The sequence below is a fragment of the Lycium ferocissimum genome, unplaced genomic scaffold (genome assembly GCF_029784015.1).
Source record: "Lycium ferocissimum isolate CSIRO_LF1 unplaced genomic scaffold, AGI_CSIRO_Lferr_CH_V1 ctg851, whole genome shotgun sequence".
Lineage (NCBI taxonomy): Eukaryota > Viridiplantae > Streptophyta > Magnoliopsida > Solanales > Solanaceae > Lycium > Lycium ferocissimum.
In genome coordinates this window covers 131,074-149,529 of record NW_026727283.1, presented here as the reverse complement: position 1 = coordinate 149,529, position 18,456 = coordinate 131,074, and the positions used below count along the sequence as shown (strand labels likewise).

Sequence of the window (18,456 nt, the reverse complement as noted above, 5' to 3'; positions counted from 1 at the left end):
AATTATAATGACTGGCTGACACATCTCCTTTTTCTTGTCCAATGACCAGGGCATGAAACCTATATCCAGCAGCGAAGAACAGAAACCTCAAAGAGAATTTCACTCTGAACTGTAGCAAAGGTTACGTGACGTTAGCATGAAATGCCCAAACTCGCTATTGCTTTACAAAAGATTCAAATGTAAGCCAATGTTGAACTTAGACTTGCATCAAATAACTGCACACACAACCTAAATTCATCATAGGCTCTTCACAGAAGGCCCTAACGTTCATACACTAAATAACTAGCCTCAGACAAATGAATAGTTTATCAAAGCACGAGGGTATATTTCCATATTTGCCAACTTGAAAGATACGTAAATGGTGCACGGCTGCAATTATAACTTAAAAACAAAAACAAACAAAAAAAGGCGGAAAGAGATCTTCGGTGACTGCCACGACCAAAATTTCTCTATAGCCATTATATATAAGGTAAATAAGGAAGTCTGTCCAGAGATAAGTACAAGTGCTAGGGGAAACTCTTCAACTCAACACATCAGCCTCCAACTCCTAAAGGCTTAATCTTTCGTTAGCAGCTGACAATACAAGTATGGGGGGGGGGGGGGGGGGGGGGGGGATTGCCAAGATTTGGAGCACAAAAATCGTTCCAGATTCCAAATGCAACTACTTAGTGCTACAGCAGGTTTAGTAAGTGTATTTTAGATACATAAACATCACTATCAATAAAATACTTAACATCGAAAAATTATGATATGTCAGATGCAGGAGTCAGCATTCCCCTAATATATACTCAACTTTCTCCATCTTCACCAAGCTCACCATCTTCTAGCTCTTCATAACCACCATTTCGACGTGATCCATCCCTGTGATCTCTTCTGTGTCTTTTATGCCGACTTTCACCATCGGATTCAGGTGAATGTGCATGCTGTCAGAAAGCAGAAAAAGAATATTAAAATTGTAGACTGCCAAAGAACATAATCAGAACAGAGAACAAACTTTAAATGGAGAGATTAGAACCTTCTTTGACTTTTTACGATCGCTGCTATGTCGGCGTGACTTTCTAGATTCCTCTTTCTCGTCCCTGTCAGATGCCACCTCATCATTAGAACTAAGGTGACGCTTCCGGTGTTTCCTTTCTTTGTCTTTTTCAGGCTCCTCTTTCTCATCCTTGTCAGAAGTCACCTCGTCGTTAGAGCTATGGTGTCGCTTCCGATGTTTCCTCTCTTTGTCTTTTTCTCTTTTTCTCTCTTCTTTGTTTTCATAGCTGTCTGTTACATCCATAGTTTCGCAATCTGGCTCATCTTTCTTTGATCGCTCCTTTCCCCTTTCTTTCTCCTTCTCACGCTCTTTTTCCTTCTCTCTCTCTTTTTCCCTTCTCTCCTTATCCTTTCTCTTCTCTTTCTCCTCCTTTTCTTTCTCTTTTTTGGCCTGCGAAGTAGCACAACCAAAACAATGAACTCATTTAACATAGAATCTAATAGCTGTTTCGGAGTTTGTTAACTATAGAATCTAGGACAAATACAAAAACAGCCCCTTAAAGTTGGCTCCAATTTTATTTTGACACTTGAACTAAGATAAGTACCCATTGAATGCTCCAACCTTAGAAACTTTGTGACTATTAAACACAAATTTGGCGGTCCCTATCCAGTAGAGGCGTGTGAGAACACTCTCTTATGACATGGCAACTCCTAGAAACTCCTTACCTACACTAACACAATATTCATTTTTTTATATAAATTTCATGCCTGAGGTGGCGCCTACCTTTTATTGCATCCAAAACTATACAAGGAAAAACAGAAGGGGATGTTTGTCAAAACCTCTGTTCAAAAACAAATAAACTAGGTATCCATATGGCCTTGCATTAGAATTATACACAATTCAATGTTATTATCTGTTTACTTGTTGTCAAGTGAGAAAAGCTGGCAACTACAAACTATAATAGGTTCAAAAGATATCCAATCATTTTGACACATATTTCACCATATGATGACCCCATTGATTAGAGGTGGGTGTTCGGGTTCTTCGGTTCGGTACTTCACTGGTGCATACCAAAGCAAAATTAGTTCAGTTCGGTTTCTGTTTGGTTCGTCAGTATGGGCATAATATATTGGGCTATTTTTCTGCTTGTAAATTTGGCTATTTTCTGATTCAAAATGGGATATTTTGTATAAGTATAATATCTTGAGCAAGATTCTTAGAAACTGCAGATTGATGGTGGTGCAACTTGTCACTGCCTTAGATGAAGTAAGCTAACATAAAGTGCTAATTGTTGATCTGACTCAAGAAAAATAAAACCTTAGGAAAACGCTGGATGCTGAGCTGGACGATGTAAAGAAGTTGAAACTAGAGGTCCAAGTCACTCAGGAAACTCTTGAGAATTCAAGAAGTGAAGCTTCTGATATAACAGAACAACTAGAGCAGTCGAGGGATCTTTGCTCTAAACTTTCATACGGAATTGGAGAAAACAAGGACATCATTACAGAGGAACATTGATGAGACAACCCACAAGGGTGGCTCAGTTGGTTGAGCATGGGGCTTTCATAATGGAGGTCTCAGGTTCAAAACTAACTCCCTACCTACGAAAGTAGGGGATTTGCCTTCTGGGTCGAGCTCATCGCACATGGCTTGCCTAGTGTGGGTTATCTCTCCTATGTGGTTTGCAGGCTATTGCACAGGAGCGGGTTTTACCCTGTGCGAACCCAAAGGGTAGCGACTGCGGGTTCCCTTGTCCAAAAAAAAAAAAAAAGGAACATTTATGACAAAACAAGGTGCAGAACAACAGAAGCAAACTAATAGCCAAATACATATATGAAAAAACGTTCAGTATTCCGGTTAACCAAAATAACCTCAACCGAAATAACCAAAATAGCCAAACTTTAAAACCGAATACCAAATTCTAAAAACATTAAAACCAAAACCGGACCGAAGTACCGAATCAATTCAGTTCGGTCCGGTTTTTGGTACTTATGCACACCCCTACAATTCATTCACAAAAATTTGTACTTTATTCTATCATGTATAATTATTTACTCAAATCTTTATCTTAATAATATTAATATTATTTTATAACAACGTGTATTACAAGACTCGGTATCCACGTGCAATGCACATGCCGAGAAACTAGTCAATTAAAAAAAAAAAAAAAAAAAGACACAATGATACACATCAATCGGACCTCCTTTGGGTGTGCTCATGGTCGGCGTCCTCCGATAAAATCCTTCATGCCAAAAGGATAAACATCAATCTAATTATTCGCCGCAATTTAGTGATCTAATGATCTAAAGTGGTTGCATTTTGAGGGTGGGTATATTTGGAATTACGGAAGAATTCTGTGGGTTCACATTTCCTTAAAACTTGTCGGAGTATCACCTTCTCTAATGAGCACGTCGCCGGAATTCTCTCTCCTCTTGCTTTGATGAGAAATGATAAGGCACTTCAACACCGACTAATTCTCAAGCAATTTCTCCCTTAACTGAATCAGTTGAAGATAGTGATGTAGTGGCCATTTCAATCGTGGGAAGATTTTGTAGGTTCCATTTACCTGGGTGCATTTCAGTCACGACCATTCAAAGTCCCTCAAATTCATTGGTACTTCCCAATTTGTGTTCATTATAGGCTGAATTGCCTAGAAGACATCCTGTCATCCAAGCACCTCAACTTAATTAAAACAAGGGTTATAAACCCCTCTAATCATGTGTGTTCCTCGCTTGCGTGGATAACACATCAAATCCACATCCTTTGCCATGTGATTTTTTATAGTTGCATGAATAACACATCAAATCCACATCATTTGCCATGTGGTTTTTTATAGTAATCTATTAAACAATTTTTTTATCCTCTCTCCTCTTTTTAAATAAACTTAATTAAAAAATCACCACCGCAAAAGCCATCACCCCAACCACCGTAAGAGCCACCATCCCAACCCACTGTAATAGCCATCACCGTAGTTGCCCTTTTTTTTTTTTTTTTTGACAACTCACCGTAGTGGCCATTTCAGTCGTTGGAAGATTTTGGGGGTGCCATTTACCTGGGTGCATTTCAGTCAAAGTCCTGCAAATTCCTTGGTACTTCCCAATTTGTGTTCATTATAGGCTGAATAGCCTAAAAGACACTTGTACTTGTACTGTTTTGACATCCCGCACCACTCTTCACGGGTTGTCATCCAAGCAGCTCAATTTAATTAAAACAAGAGTTTTAAACCCCTCTAATCATGTGTTTTCCTCGCTTGCGTGGATAACACATCAAATCCACATCATTTGCCATGTGACTTTTTATAGTAATATATTAAACAATTTTTTTATCCTCTCCTCTTTTTAAATAAACTTAATTAAAAAATCACCACCGTAAAAGCCATCACCCCAACCACCGTAAGAGCCACCATCCCAACCCATTGTAATAGCCATCACCGTAGTTGTCATTTTTGTTTTGACAACTCACCGTAGTTGTCATTCATTGTCCAGAGATTATCACATAGGGAATATAAACAGTCATATACCCATCCTATTTCTTGATTCTTGGATGTGAATGAAAAAGAATTTCACAGGAATAAAACTAAAGAAGGATCCCAACCCCATAACTATGTTCTCTCTTCTCAGAAAGTAAGACAACTCTCAAAGGCCTCTCTCTTCTCGAGCATGGAGGCACGGCCGCCGCGAGAGGGGAGAACTTGAGGGGAGAACTTGAAGTAAGGGTAAGTTTTGGCTTTGGCCCCTGCAGTAGCAGCATGTGATGAAGAGGCGAAGCCGTGTTAACAGCGAGGCATGGCGAAGTAAGGGTTTTTGGAGAGGTTTTTGATAAATCATTTCATTAGAAGTGAAAAAACAGAAGGAAGAGAGAGAAAATACTCCCAGGCACGATTTTCGAGGCCAGTGAGCTTTTAGTGTGATTTCAAATTTATTTCCTTTTCTGGGGGTCTTTTTCCGGCCCCCATGGTCGGTTCTTCTTCATTGGGGGACAGTAGTATATTTTACAATGCAGGTTTCAAGTCTTATAATATTACTAAATGCAATTCTGGTGCAGAATCATGGTGCGAATGGGTGGAATGTAGCAGAAATTAATGAGAAGAGTGAAAATTAGCATTAAAGTTTTAAAGTGGTTGATATCAGTATTTATTGAAGCATCCAAAGTACAGGGCAAGGTAGTCAGGAGATGGAATCTGAAGGATCATTTTTCAGAATTTTTCTGCACTCTTAAATACAATGAGTGCTAGATACATAAGCTTCACTGCCATTCAAGGACAAAGCAAATCAGTAATCATTACACCGGAGACCACATACAAAGAAGGATGGGGGAATATAGCACATAAGATTGCTAAGTTCATATATGAGCCAGTGCAAATCCAGAAGCAACAGAGACCAGCTACGAAACATTTGGGGGCATCCTTCAAACAAGTCATCACTGGACAACAGATGGACAACGGAAAACACAAAAAAGGCACAGATTCAGTCCAAGGATAATAACATAAAAATAGCTGGGGAAAATCCTATCTCTGAGAAAGATCTGCTGAACAGATGTATTTTTGGGAAGTTCCAGAACTCTTGACAAGAGGTTATTACGCTGAACGAGATGGGCAAGCAACACATGGAAGACGGCGTTCGGACTTAATGTCTTCGCGATGAATGATGGCCATTTTCTCTTCGAACGCCCATCAAGGAAAGTAGCGGAACACATTATGACCGGAGAATGGAACTGGAAAAAGATGAAATTCAAAATTGATTGACGGAAACCATCTTCATTGGGATGTTGGAAAGAGATGGGGAGGGTGTGGGTCAGAGGTGTCTAGGGCTTCTCATACACCAGCATGTGGTCACAAGAAATCTTCAAGAAAATAAAATGGAGCACCTAACAAGTGTACCTTTGGGGGTTTGAATCAGATTTACGTAAACTTGTCAGCTCAAGAACCATCTTCATTGGGCTCGTATCAAGGTGAAAGGGGATGGGGAGGAAGTTCCGAGGGTTATCAAGACGCAATGAAGGTGTCCAGTCACCAGCTTTCTGGAAACACCTTCCCAATATGGTGTGAGATTTCGGTGACGGTCAGAGCTATCGAAGGAAAGAGAGAGAAGGTGGTCTTTTGTCCGGTGGATAATAAAGGGCAGAGGTCGTATTCACGGGCAGATTCAGCGTATAAAAGGGGAACCCACGTGGGTACATCGATTAGTGGGGAAATTTTAAATAATGGGACATGTGGGCTGGTTTTAAATAATGGGACATGTGGGCTGGAGGAAAAAGGGAAAGGCCTTTAGAAAAAGTGGCGGGCCAAATTAAAAGAATTGACAAATTGGGCCGAGATTTAGTGGACCCATTTGCAGTGGTCCACCATCATTTAAATCAACTAAGCATAGAAATACAGGCAAATATTTCTAAGCTTACAACGCACAACATGTTCCAGAACCTGAGAAGCAGAGAAGGCGAAAAAGAGACCCAACCCATTCAAATTGATCATTGGGAGGGACAAGTTATGGAAAAAGACAAGCTACAGATGGAAGCAAGAGAAACAGAATGCGTACAAATCAGCATACAAGAAGAAATCACAGAAGAGATTGCAGAAGATATTGTTCCTTTGAGAATCCAACTCTCAGAGGAAGAAATTATAATATCCATATTATCAAAGCACTCCAGAATGGATTAAAATATGGAGCACATCACCATTTTGTCCACAAACTCAGTACAGAGTTTGGAGCTCAGCATTCAGAGGGTGTGAAGAGAAGAACAGAGAGTTATTTTTTAAAATTGACAACAATAAGAGAACTTTTTTGGGGGAGCAGTCAATCACAAAAAAGGAAGGGGATGAATGAATTCATATATGGGATTAGAATTAGATACTAAATTTATGAGCAATGGCATTTTTTAAAAGGACAGGGCAGTTTTTTGGAATTGACCATTTTTATAAAGTGACATAAAAATGGTTATTTTTGAAAAAATTTAGGCGAGGCAAAACGACCGAAAATGCAAATTTGCAAAAATAAGCAACTTTTTTTGTCATTTTTCAAAAAATTAAAATATTTTTGTGTCATATATAAAAAATCACAAAATCTCACTATCTTGCAATAACATATTAGCAAATATTTCAATTCACAAAAATTAAAAAGATGGCTACTTTTGCAAAAAGTCTAGAACTTGAATGACTATTCATGATAATTCATAAGTGATAAGAAAGCAATACTTCACAAAGTGGCAATAGTGCAATACTAATTCAAACCTACTGTTTATAACAAAAGACTATTTTTAACAATTACTTTTGAACAGTAAAAAAAAGGAGCAAAACAGTACTGCCTCACTGCAGCTAGAGAGAAAACAAAAAAACAGAGGAGAAAGAGAACAGAGGAGTGGTGGTAGGAAACAGAGGATAAAAAGAGAAGAAGAAAATAAAAGAAGGAAAAAAAAAAAATGCAAAGGAGAAATCGGGAACAGGGGATAAAAAAAGTTAAGGAATTTGAACTGAAAAATATTTTCCAAAACATTTTGAAAACAGAGGAGGAAGAGAAAAAGAAGAAGAAGAACACACTTTATATGTTGTGGGTTTTATCCATTTTACCCATTAATTTACCCATATTTTAAGTGGATAGATATGGGTTGACTACATATTGGACCCATATTAAATGGATGTTCCAACCCATTTAAAATGGGTTATATATATATATATATATATAACCCATTTTGCCACCTCTACTTACAACTCAGCACACAAGAAGAAATCACATAAGAGATTGCAGAAGATATTGTTCCTTTGAGAATCCAACTCTCAGAGGAAGAAATTACCAAGCAAGTCAGTACTCCAGAATGGGTTAAACAGCACATTACCAGACTCAGTACAGAGTTTGGAGCAAGCTTCAAAGGGTGTGAAGAGAAGGCCAGAGAGTTATTTCTGAAAATTGACAACAATAAGAAGGAGAACAAGGGAGAACAGTCAACCACAAAGAGGAAGGGAGGGGATGAATGAATTGAAGGGATTAGAATTAGATACTAAATTTATGAGCAACAGTACTAGGAGCAGGGGGGGATATCTGGCAATCAAAAATCAATGAAGTTAAATATAGTATCTTGGAACGTAAGGGGGTTAAACTGTAGTAAGAAGAGGAGTATGATCAGGGATTGTTTACAAAGCTGGAGAGCAGATGTAGTTTGTTTACAGGAAACAAAGGTGGAGGGGGAAATCATAGATATAGTTAAGGAAGTTTGGGGAAGTAGATGGGTCAATTATGTGCAGCTAGAAGCAAGTGGGACCAGAGGTGGTATAGTCATAATGTGGGACAAAAGGGAATGGGAAGGTGTGATCAGTTGTGTGGGAATGTACTCAGTTTCATGTAGTTTCATTGGGAAAAATCAAGATTTCAGTTGGCAAATGACTGGTGTATATGCTCCTAATGACAGACAGGAAAGAGAGGAAACTTGGGGAGAAGTGGGAGCAGCAAGGGGACTGATTCCAGGTCCCTGGGTCCTGTGGGGATTTTAATATAGTTAGATTCCCATCAGAGAAGAAGAATTGCAGAAGAATCAACAAAGCAATGACTGACTTCTCTGAGTTTATTATAGACATGGAGCTGGTGGATTTGGATTTAACAGGAGGAAATTTCACATGGAAAATGGGAAACAGACATACTATTGCAGCAAGATTAGATAGATTTCTCATATCAGAAGAATGGGATGCCAGTTTTAGAAACATCAAGCAGACTATACTTCACATACTTCACAGGGTAACTTCTGATCACTCCCCATTGATGTTACAATGTGGGGAATGGGAGAAAACCAGTTCATATTTCAAGTTTGAGAATTGGTGGCTGCAAACAGAAGGTTTCAATGAAAGAGTAAAGAACTGGTGGGAATCTTTCACTTTCATTGGGAAACCTGACTATATTTTGGTGGCAAAGTTGAAAGCTCTTAAGGATAAACTGAAGGAATGGTGCAAAACAGTTCAAGGAAACTTGAAGATCCATAAACAAATAGTGCTTGCCCAATTGGCTGAACTGGAAGAAATACAGGAGGACAGAATTCTGGAGGAGGGAGAAATAGCATCTAGAATGGCATTGAAGTTGGAATTTGAAGAAATAGCCAGACATGAAAAGATTGCATGGAGACAGAGATCCAGGGCAATCTGGCTAAAAGAGGGGACAGAAACACTAGTTTTTTTCATAAAACTGCTAATGCCCACCGCAGAGTAAACACAATAGATAAGCTGAGAGTAGATGGTGAAGTTGTGGAAGACCCTATAGAAGTGAAGAATGAGATAGTAGCCTACTATGAGAAGCTTTACACAGAGACAGAGAATTGGAGGCCTCAATTAGATATGAGAAACTGTCCCAGGATAGAGGAAGATGACAACACTTACCTTATGGCACCATTTGGAGCTCCAGAGTTATTGGAATCCATTAAAGCATGTGGAGAGATAAGGCATCAGGTCCGGATGGGTATACAATGGCTTTCTTTACTCAATGTTGGGAAATCATCGGGACTGATCTAGTAGCAGCTATTCAGAACTTTCATGCAGATGGCTATTTTGAAAGGAGTTTGAATGCTACCTTTATGGCACTAATTCCAAAGAAGGTTGGGGCAATAGAACTCAATGACTTCAGACCTATTAGCTTAATAGGTGGGTGGAGTATACAAAATCATTGCCAAGCTACTGGCAGAGAGACTGAAAAAGGTTATCCACAAACTGGTGGATAGACAGCAAATGGCTTTCATAAAAGGGAGACAGATTATGGATGCAATTCTTATAGCTAATGAGTGTGGATTCCAGGCAGAGAAGTAAAAAACTGGCATTCTATGTAAACTTGACATCCAAAAAGCTTATGATCATTTGAACTGGAGCTTCCTGATCAAGATGCTTGAGCAGATGGGCTTTGGTACTAGATGGATTAGATGGATTAAACAGTCAATCAGCACAGTAAAATTCTCAGTCTTGGTCAACAGTACTCCTTGTGGTTTCTTTCCTTCTCAAAGGGGATTGAGATAGGGAGATCCTTTATCCCCTTTCCTATTCACTCTAGCAATGGAAGGGATGAGCAACATGTTAAACACAGCACAGGAGAGAGGATGGATAAGGGGATTCCAGGTGGGAAATGGAAACAATTTAGAGATCACACATTTACAGTATGCAGACGACACCTTAGTATTTTGTGATGCAGAGGAAAATGATATGCTAATGCTAAGGGTTATTTTCATAATCTTTGAAGCAGTTTCTGGATTACACATCAATTGGGGGAAAAGTTTCATCTATCCTATAAATAAGGTGCCAGAACTGGAGAGGCTAGCTGAGAAGCTTGGAGGCAAAGTGGGGGAGCTCCCAACCATTTATTTGGGCATGCCTTTGGGAGCTAAAAGCAAATCCAAAGGGATATGGAATGGAGTTTTAGAGAAATGTGAGAAAAGACTCTCTAACTGGAAAAGTCAGTACCTTTCTCTTTCTCTTGGGGGTAGACTGACTATGGTCAACAGTGTGCTAGATGCTTTACCATCTTACATGATGTCCATCTTTCCAACACCTATTAATGTGATTAAAAGGATTGACACACTTAGAAGGAACTTTCTCTGGCAAGGCACTGAAGACAAGAAAAAGATACATCTAGTAAAGTGGGAAGAATTGACAATTAGCAAGAAGACAAGAGGAGTGGGTATTAGAGACATGAAGATCCAAAACCAAAGCCTGATGATGAAGTGGTTATGGAAATTTGCTATAGAAGAGAACATGCTCTGGAAAGATGTCATCATTGCTAAATACGGAATGGAAGATAACTGGACAACAAACATGGTAACTATACCATACAGTTGCACTGTTTGGAGAGCTATCAGGAACTTGTGGCCTATTATGCTAGCAAGGATCAGATGTAAAATTGGGAATGGGTTAAAGGTTTCATTTTGGAATGATAAGTGGATTGATAGTACAACCCTGAAACAGCTGTACCCTGATCTATTTGTTCTTTGTCAATTTCAACAAGCTACTATTGCTGAGATATGGACTGGACAGGGGATGGAACTTGAATCTGAGAAGAAACTTGAATGATCGGGAGATAGAGAGGATAGCAGCATTTCATAATACAATGGCCACTTTCAACAACTTGAAAGGAGAAAGAGACACAATAGAATGGCAGAAGGACAGCAAAGGAATTTTCTCAGTTAATTCAGCATCTAAGGATTTGAACACCTCAACTATGCAGGAGGATGACTGGCCCTGGAAGATGATCTGGAGGACAAAAGTTCCATACAAAGTGAACTGTTTCAACTGGCTTTTGGCAAAAGAAGCAATGCTGACTCATGACAACTTGAACAAAAGAGTTTTCCATCTGTGCTCAAGGTGTTTCTTATGTGGGGAACAAAATGAGACAATCAACCATCTCTTTTTACATTGCAAATGGACAGAACAACTATGGAAGATGTTCATCAGCTTGAGGAAGATCAAGTGGGTGAAACCTGGGAACATTAAAGGAGTTCTAAACAGTTGGAATAGGGATGGAAATGCAACAAAGGAGGAGGAGAGATGGAGGATTGTCCCATCATGCATATGGTGGACTGTGTGGAATGAAAGAAATCAGAGGTGCTTTGAGAGCAAGCAGTGTGGTCTACAGAAGTTCAAGATGAATTGTTTAAAGTCTTTTTTACTTTTGGTGTAAACAGGTAGTTTTAGTACAAACAGAAGATATCTTTGATGTTTTGGAATTACTGTAAGAGGAAGATCATGTAAGGAACAAGCTGTAAGATGCAACTTTTTGAAGGGGGACTACACATTTGGATGCAGTATACCTGTGTATATATAGATTAACTGTTACCATTTTCAAAAAAAAAAAAAAAATCTGGAAATATGGAGATAAAATTCTTGATGTTTGATGTTCTTTGACAGTGATTTATAGAGGGATGGGATTCAGGGTGGTGAAAGAAAAGGAAAAAAGCAGTGGCGGCAGATGTGGTGGTGGTCGTGGAAGAGGAGGCAACAGCAGGTTGAACATGAGAGGAGGCGACGAGGGCTTGAAGAGCGGTCCCTTTTTTTTAACTTAATTTCTGGTTTTAGCTTTCTTTTTTAAATAAAAAATCATCAACCCACGCTCTTTATACGCGTGCACACCACGCATTTTGTCCAGCTCAATCTTGTAAATGTCACATAAGCTCGGTCAATGGTCACAGGGGTTTTAACTCTTGTTTTAAATAAATTGAGGTGCTTGGGTGACAACCGTGAAGAATGGGGTGCAGGATGTAAAAATGGTACAAGTACGAGTGTCTTTTCGGCTATACAACCTTTATTGTATCCCTTATTTGCTGCTTTGCTTTTTTTTTTTTTTTTTTTCTTCCAATTAACTTCTTATCATTTTGGGAAATTGTTCTATGTTGAATTCTTAATTTGTTATGGAATTCCAAGATGTTGCATTCCACTTTTTTTTTGGCTGAAGAATCATATGAATATAGTAGTGGCATCACTGAGTATCCATTTTCTCCGGGGACCTTGACTGTGTTCTGGTGATTTTGTGTGGAGGCAGATTTAATGCACAAGAAGATAGAGGAAGAAGAAGTGGTGGTGGTGATTGAATTTGAAGAAAGAGTAGGCGGTGGGTGATCGAATCTCAAAAAGAGAGAGAAGATAGTGGGGGAGGAGGTAGTGGCTTTTACATCAGCTCAAAGTGATTAATAGGTATTGGCCTTAGTTAAGGTGTCAAAATGAAAATAGGAGCCAACTTCAAGGGGTTGTCTGTGTATTTGGCCTAGAATCTAATACATGCTCCCAACTTTATTAAGAATAGAACTTAATAGTTGTTCCCAAGTTTAAGTTTTTGTGATCCACCGAACAAAGTGGTTCAACGTACCAGACCAGAAAGAGGTCTTTTTTCAAGGCTGTCGACGGGATGGGCCCGATCTCAGTTGAAAATTGTGAGATTATCCTATGGGGCTGCTCCCCTCACATTAGAAAGTTGTTAAGATGTGGTCTACACTTACATCCAACATAAACGTTTTTGCACAAACGAACATCAAGAGAAAAATAAGGTTTTGCCCTTGCAACTAGAGGTGGCCACTGGGCGAATTGGGTGAATTTGGGCGGGTCAAAATGGGCTTAGTTAATAAATGGGGGTTATTGACCCGCCTGGGCGGGTTATTGACCCGCCTAAAGTTACTTGGATTGAAATGGGCTTATAAGCGGGGGTCAAAAACCATTCAACTCTTAGGGGTCGTTTGGTTGGAAACAAGCTATCCCAGTCCTGGGATTAGTTATTCCACCCTCCCACAGGGATAAAATAACACTACAATCCCGGGATAACTGGATTAGTTATACCACCATTTTATCCCAACCAAACGTGGGATAAATTCATCTCAAGTATAATCCCGGGATTATTTATCCTTATCCCTTGTACCAAATGAGCCCTTACTAAGTTTTTAATTGCTTTATTTGTTCTTTTATAATTTTTTAAGTACCTAATAAAATTATTATTTTTCTTTATTATGGCTATATATAACATATCAAAAAAAAAAAGTCTTTTTGAAAAATATTTTGACAAGATTTCTCATGGATCAATCTGGGCTAAATATCAGCCCAAATTTGATGGGCTGAGATGGTTTGGCTGAAACGGCTGAGCTAATGAATGGGCGGGTCAATAACCAGCCCAAACTTGGGCGGGTTGAGCAGGTAATGATTTTATGGGCTAATTTGCCACCTCTACTTGCAACTACAGTTGACTTGCCTATAGTTTAGTTTGAACTATGAAGCACTCTAGAGAGTAGGATAAGTAAAAGTAAAACCGAATATATCCACGTTCAAGTTTAATCAGCACACAGAGAGAAAAAGTGAGGTGTGATTAGATGGGATTATGGTGCCTCATGCAAACAATTCAGATATCCAGGCTCGTTCAAGGAATGGAATGTAGATGATGTAGTGTTGTTAAAGGCTCATATAAAGTTTAAAGAGCGCTTAAGCCCTGAAGCTCAGCAAAGCCCAGGTTCTGCGCTTCGCCTCGCTTAATTGGCACTTTAGTGTAGATATCAAGATGTTAAGGTGTGTGCACCTTCACTCATAGGTTGTCTTTAAGGGCACACTAACAGACATAGCTTAATTATAGTTTTCCTATTCTTTTGTCTAAATAAATATTTTTCATGTTTCTAGTTCCATTTTCTTGCATTATGTTTCTATTTTTTTATTTTTTCTGCATTCACGCTTTTCTTTGCTAAAAGCCCACGCTTTAATTGCTCTTTGCGTGCTCAAAGCTCCAATGAAGTTTGGCATTCTTTTGCGTCTTTCGCTTTTGATTACTCTTTGAGATGAAAATGTTACACAGAGAATCAAATTCGAATGGTTGAAATGGAGAAGTGCTACCGGGCATTATATGACAAAAGGATGTCTACCAAAATGAAGGATAAGTTCCATAGAACAATTATAAGACCAACAATGTGATACGGGAGTGAATGTTGGGTCGTTAAAGTCCAACACATTCACAAGATGAGCGTCGCAAAGATGCGAATGTTAAGATAAATGTGTGGTCATACAAACATGAGATAAGAATAAAAATGACAACACCCACCCGAAGGTGCAAGTAGCACATATTGAAGATAAAATGAGAGGTCGCTTGAGATAATTTGGTCATATATGTGTCGATACCAGATGCACCGGTCCATAGGTGTGAAATCATGGTGAGTGAAGGTGTAAAAAGGGGGGCAAGGCAGACCTAAATTACTTGGAAGGAAGCTGTATCGAAAGACTTAAAATTTCTTAAAATCAATGCAGACTTAGGGAAAGAGAAGGGACAATGAAAGAAAAAGATTTACATAAGCAAAATACCAATTAATATGCTTAGTTTTCTATTTTTGGAGAATATAGTAAACAAAAATTATGATAAAAATAGTAAAAGTACGTCTCTATTATTGTTGCCTGTGTTAAACAAAATGTATTAATACTTTCAGTAAAAGTGAATATTGTTTTGATACGGACAGGAGAAGAATGGTGGAACAGTGTACTTAGAATGGAGTAGTATAAGTTTCCCAATCATGGTATGGATCAAGAGTCTTTCTGAATGTTAGCCGGTATAACGAGTTAAACGATTTTACAAGGAGATTTTGGGCACATTACACTCAACAATTGTTATCTTCCCCTCCTTTATCTTTTATTTCTTTTTCTTTTTTTTTTTTTTTTTTTTTTTTTTGGGGGGGGGGGGGGGGATAAGTGAAATACTTTATTACCCATATGGGAGAGTGTACACCACCCAAAAAAGAAATTCCAATACCCAAAGAAGGAAACCCTTCAAAGTAGAGTATGAAGTCCTGTGCCTTCAAGATATTTTCTTCAGAAATCATATCAATTAAGTACAATTTACACTATTCTTCCTCGTGGGTTTTGCTTTATGCTTTGCATCAAGCTCCCACTTTAGTTCTGTTTGTTTCTCATACCAACTAGATTTCCACACAATTGATTGAAACATTTTCCCCGCTACTCAGGATCTCTAACTTAACACCTTTATTAATTTATATAGAATGGATTACTTTCTTTCTCCAAGGTGACAGTTGCTACACCAATTTCTTCTATTCCACATGCTTCCCTAGATTTATGCAACTTTCCCATCTAAATTCACTAATACTGCAGAGATTTTTAGTTATGTTTTCTCTTTTCGTTATAGTTGATACTGTAAATATGAGCTCGATAAACAAGGGATCGTGATTGTCCCAACTGCCAAGTCCAAAGATGCCCCTTGAGAATATGCTCTGATGGTAGAAGCATAGATTGTGCTAAATTGACGAAGAAAGCATACATGATTTCGTATTCATGGAGGGCATTATTTATAAACTCTTTAATTAACTACTAGATTTGTAATTAATTTTTACATAATACTACTGATTTATATAATACTATTAATCAAATTATGGGATAAATTATGATATGATTTACCTTTTCCTCCTCTCGTCTACGTTCCTTTTCCTTTGCCTTTTCCTGCAACCATGCAACATATTCCTCAAAGACTGTCCTTGATATTGTCTCTTCACCAATAGCTCTGAAAGTAGCGAAATTAACAAAAGGTATTATGATCCACATAGCTGAACCAAAAATGGAGTTCTAGTAAATAATAACACCCATATAGCGCAATTAAAATGGGAAAAAGAAGTCACCTGAATTCTGAGCTGTCCTCCACAAGTTCTTTGCACTCCTCCCAACTAGAGGAATCAGTTATTTCCTATAAGGTCCCAGATCACAAAGTGAGCACCAAATACAAAGATGAAGTAGGAAAAAAGGGTAACTCAGTAGATCCTTTCCACAATATTTGACATGCCTTGATGGTACTAAGTTTGTCAGTGAAATCCTTTGCAAGTCTTTGACGCTTTTTAGCTTCTTTCTCTTCCTTTTCCTTTGCTCTCTCAATTAGATCCTCAAAAATAAGCTGCCATCAAGCAACAAATACATTTGGCAAACAGCATAACAACAGCAAATTCCTTCACTTTGTAAATACACACACTACCACATTATCAGAACGACCATACTGAGGACATCAGTAGACAAACGCGACAAAAAATAGGCCTCATCTTTTAAGGAAAAAAAAAATTAATCAACTGAGGAAAATTCAGGATATCCTGACCAACCAAACAAGGTATTAAGCCCGTGAATGTCCTTGTCGCCCCTTATTTTTCATTTAGAGGGTGCCAGATCGCTCCCTCATTTTCCTCTTTTCTTCTTTCATCTATTCTCCCCTACAGAACACACCATCTCTGCACGAACAAAGACATCCAACACAAGGTAATGAACTTCATCCACTCTTACTCCCCTAGTTAAATCCAGTGCAGAGGACTGGGGATCGCAGTCCTTATCATGCCCTACTACAAATAATAAAAGACTGTATATTCCACCAACAATAAATAGCCGATTGCTAGTGAGGCATCATTAATGGACCAGTTAAACTTTTATCCTTTGGGACTCTTGAATTAGACATACCCCAGCTTACACAGAGAATTAAAGTAATAACTGTTACTTCCGGGCACAGTGAACGAGGCACTTTCAGTTGAAAACTTAAAAGTAAATGAAGTCGAAGCGCCTGAAATGTCGGCTCACTACTACTCATGTGGTCCTTGGATAGAAAGAAACAGGAGATCTTTTGATGGGACAAAGATCGACTATGTACGTTTAACGAATAGCCTCTCAGTTCAAATTTCTTTTTTCTTTGCACCCATGAGGCTCCAATGTGTATTGAAAATTTTGTGTCGTTTGTAGAGAATCAAACTATGATTTAGATCCTTTACTTTTTTGGTACATTGCTTGTATATGAAAAAAAAATTCCGTTATTAATAAGATTATTGTAAATTTAATTTTGCAAAACGCTTATCAAATGTGGTGCCATGTGGCATTATGAATAGAGTGTGGGGTGGAAGGTGGGTGATAGCCTCAAGATGATAGCCGAAGAGACTGGTTGAGACAAAATCATGGGTTTATGGTTGGTGAAGGGGACTTGAACACAAATTTCTTTCGCATGGAAGTTGTAGCAAATAGGAGAAGAAATTTTATTGAGTCAATAATAACGAATAAGGTAGTGTTTCCGATGGAGGATGAGGTAAAAGAAGCGATAGTGAGCTTTTATGAGCATAATTTAAAGAGGAGACGGATTAGAGGTCAAATTAGGGTAATAATATAGGGGAAGATAAGAGGGCGTAGTTCGGAAGGGTGACTGGGGAAGAAGAAATGAGGGAGCATATGGAGTATTATGCAGGTGATAAGGCTTCGATACCAGACAGATTCACCTTGACGTTCTTCCCGCTGTATTTGAGCAGGGTGAAAGGGGAGGTGTAATAGAAAGTATTGTTGAGTTCGAGGAGATTGGGAAATTTAATAAGTCTAAACGCTTCATTCATCGCCACAGTACTAGAAAATGACAGAGCACCGTGCATCAAGGACTATAGACGTATTAGTCCTTTTTGGAAGTAAGAATGTAAAATGAAAAAACTATCTTAAATGTGCGTCAATGTAAAATGAAAAAACTATCTTAAATGTGCGTCAAGGACTAACGTAAAATGAAAAAACTATCTTAAATGTGTGTCAAGGAATATAGACGTATTAGTCCTTTTTGGAAGTAAGAATGTAAAATGAAAAAACTATTTAAGCGTTCTTCGTGAAAGGGAAAATTTTATGATAAATTGCACAAAAATAAGTTTTTTCCTTTTTGCATTTTCGGCTATTTGCTTCTGTCAAACTTGAATATCTCTTACTCTTTCAGAGAGTAACTTTTGTCTATTTAAAAGATGAGTGATGAAAATAATGAAATAGAAGTAAAATATATTGTACAATTTTTTGCAGATAATTAGAAGGTAAAGATAGAGATTTGTAAGTATGAAAAAGGGAGCAAAGTTGTTTTTTTGGAGTAACGTGGGAGAGAGGGAGAAAAGGAAAAAAAGAACAGAAAAATAATAAAGGAAGTAGCAGACTAGCAGTATGAAAAAGAGACATAAGGAAATGGAAAAAATAATGAAGGATAGGGAGCAAGTAGGTAATAGGGGTTTATTTATATGATGAA

The 18,456-nt window shown here is 38.3% G+C and overlaps 1 protein-coding gene across 2 annotated transcripts in view; it reads right to left on the bottom strand.

Moving 5' to 3' along the window:
• Positions 1-435: 435 nt before the first annotated feature.
• The window catches only part of LOC132045896 (pre-mRNA-processing protein 40A), a 39,307-nt gene continuing 21,286 nt past the window's right edge, over positions 436-18,456 (bottom strand). For both annotated transcript variants that reach the window (XM_059436469.1, XM_059436470.1), the window contains exons 25-29: positions 16,231-16,338; positions 16,070-16,134; positions 15,852-15,954; positions 1,016-1,426; positions 436-923 (exon numbers count right to left, since the gene is read on the bottom strand). In XM_059436469.1, coding sequence (XP_059292452.1) covers positions 789-923; positions 1,016-1,426; positions 15,852-15,954; positions 16,070-16,134; positions 16,231-16,338 — 822 coding nt within the window. In that variant the 3' untranslated portion in view covers positions 436-788. The remainder of the gene's footprint in view (positions 924-1,015; positions 1,427-15,851; positions 15,955-16,069; positions 16,135-16,230; positions 16,339-18,456) is intronic.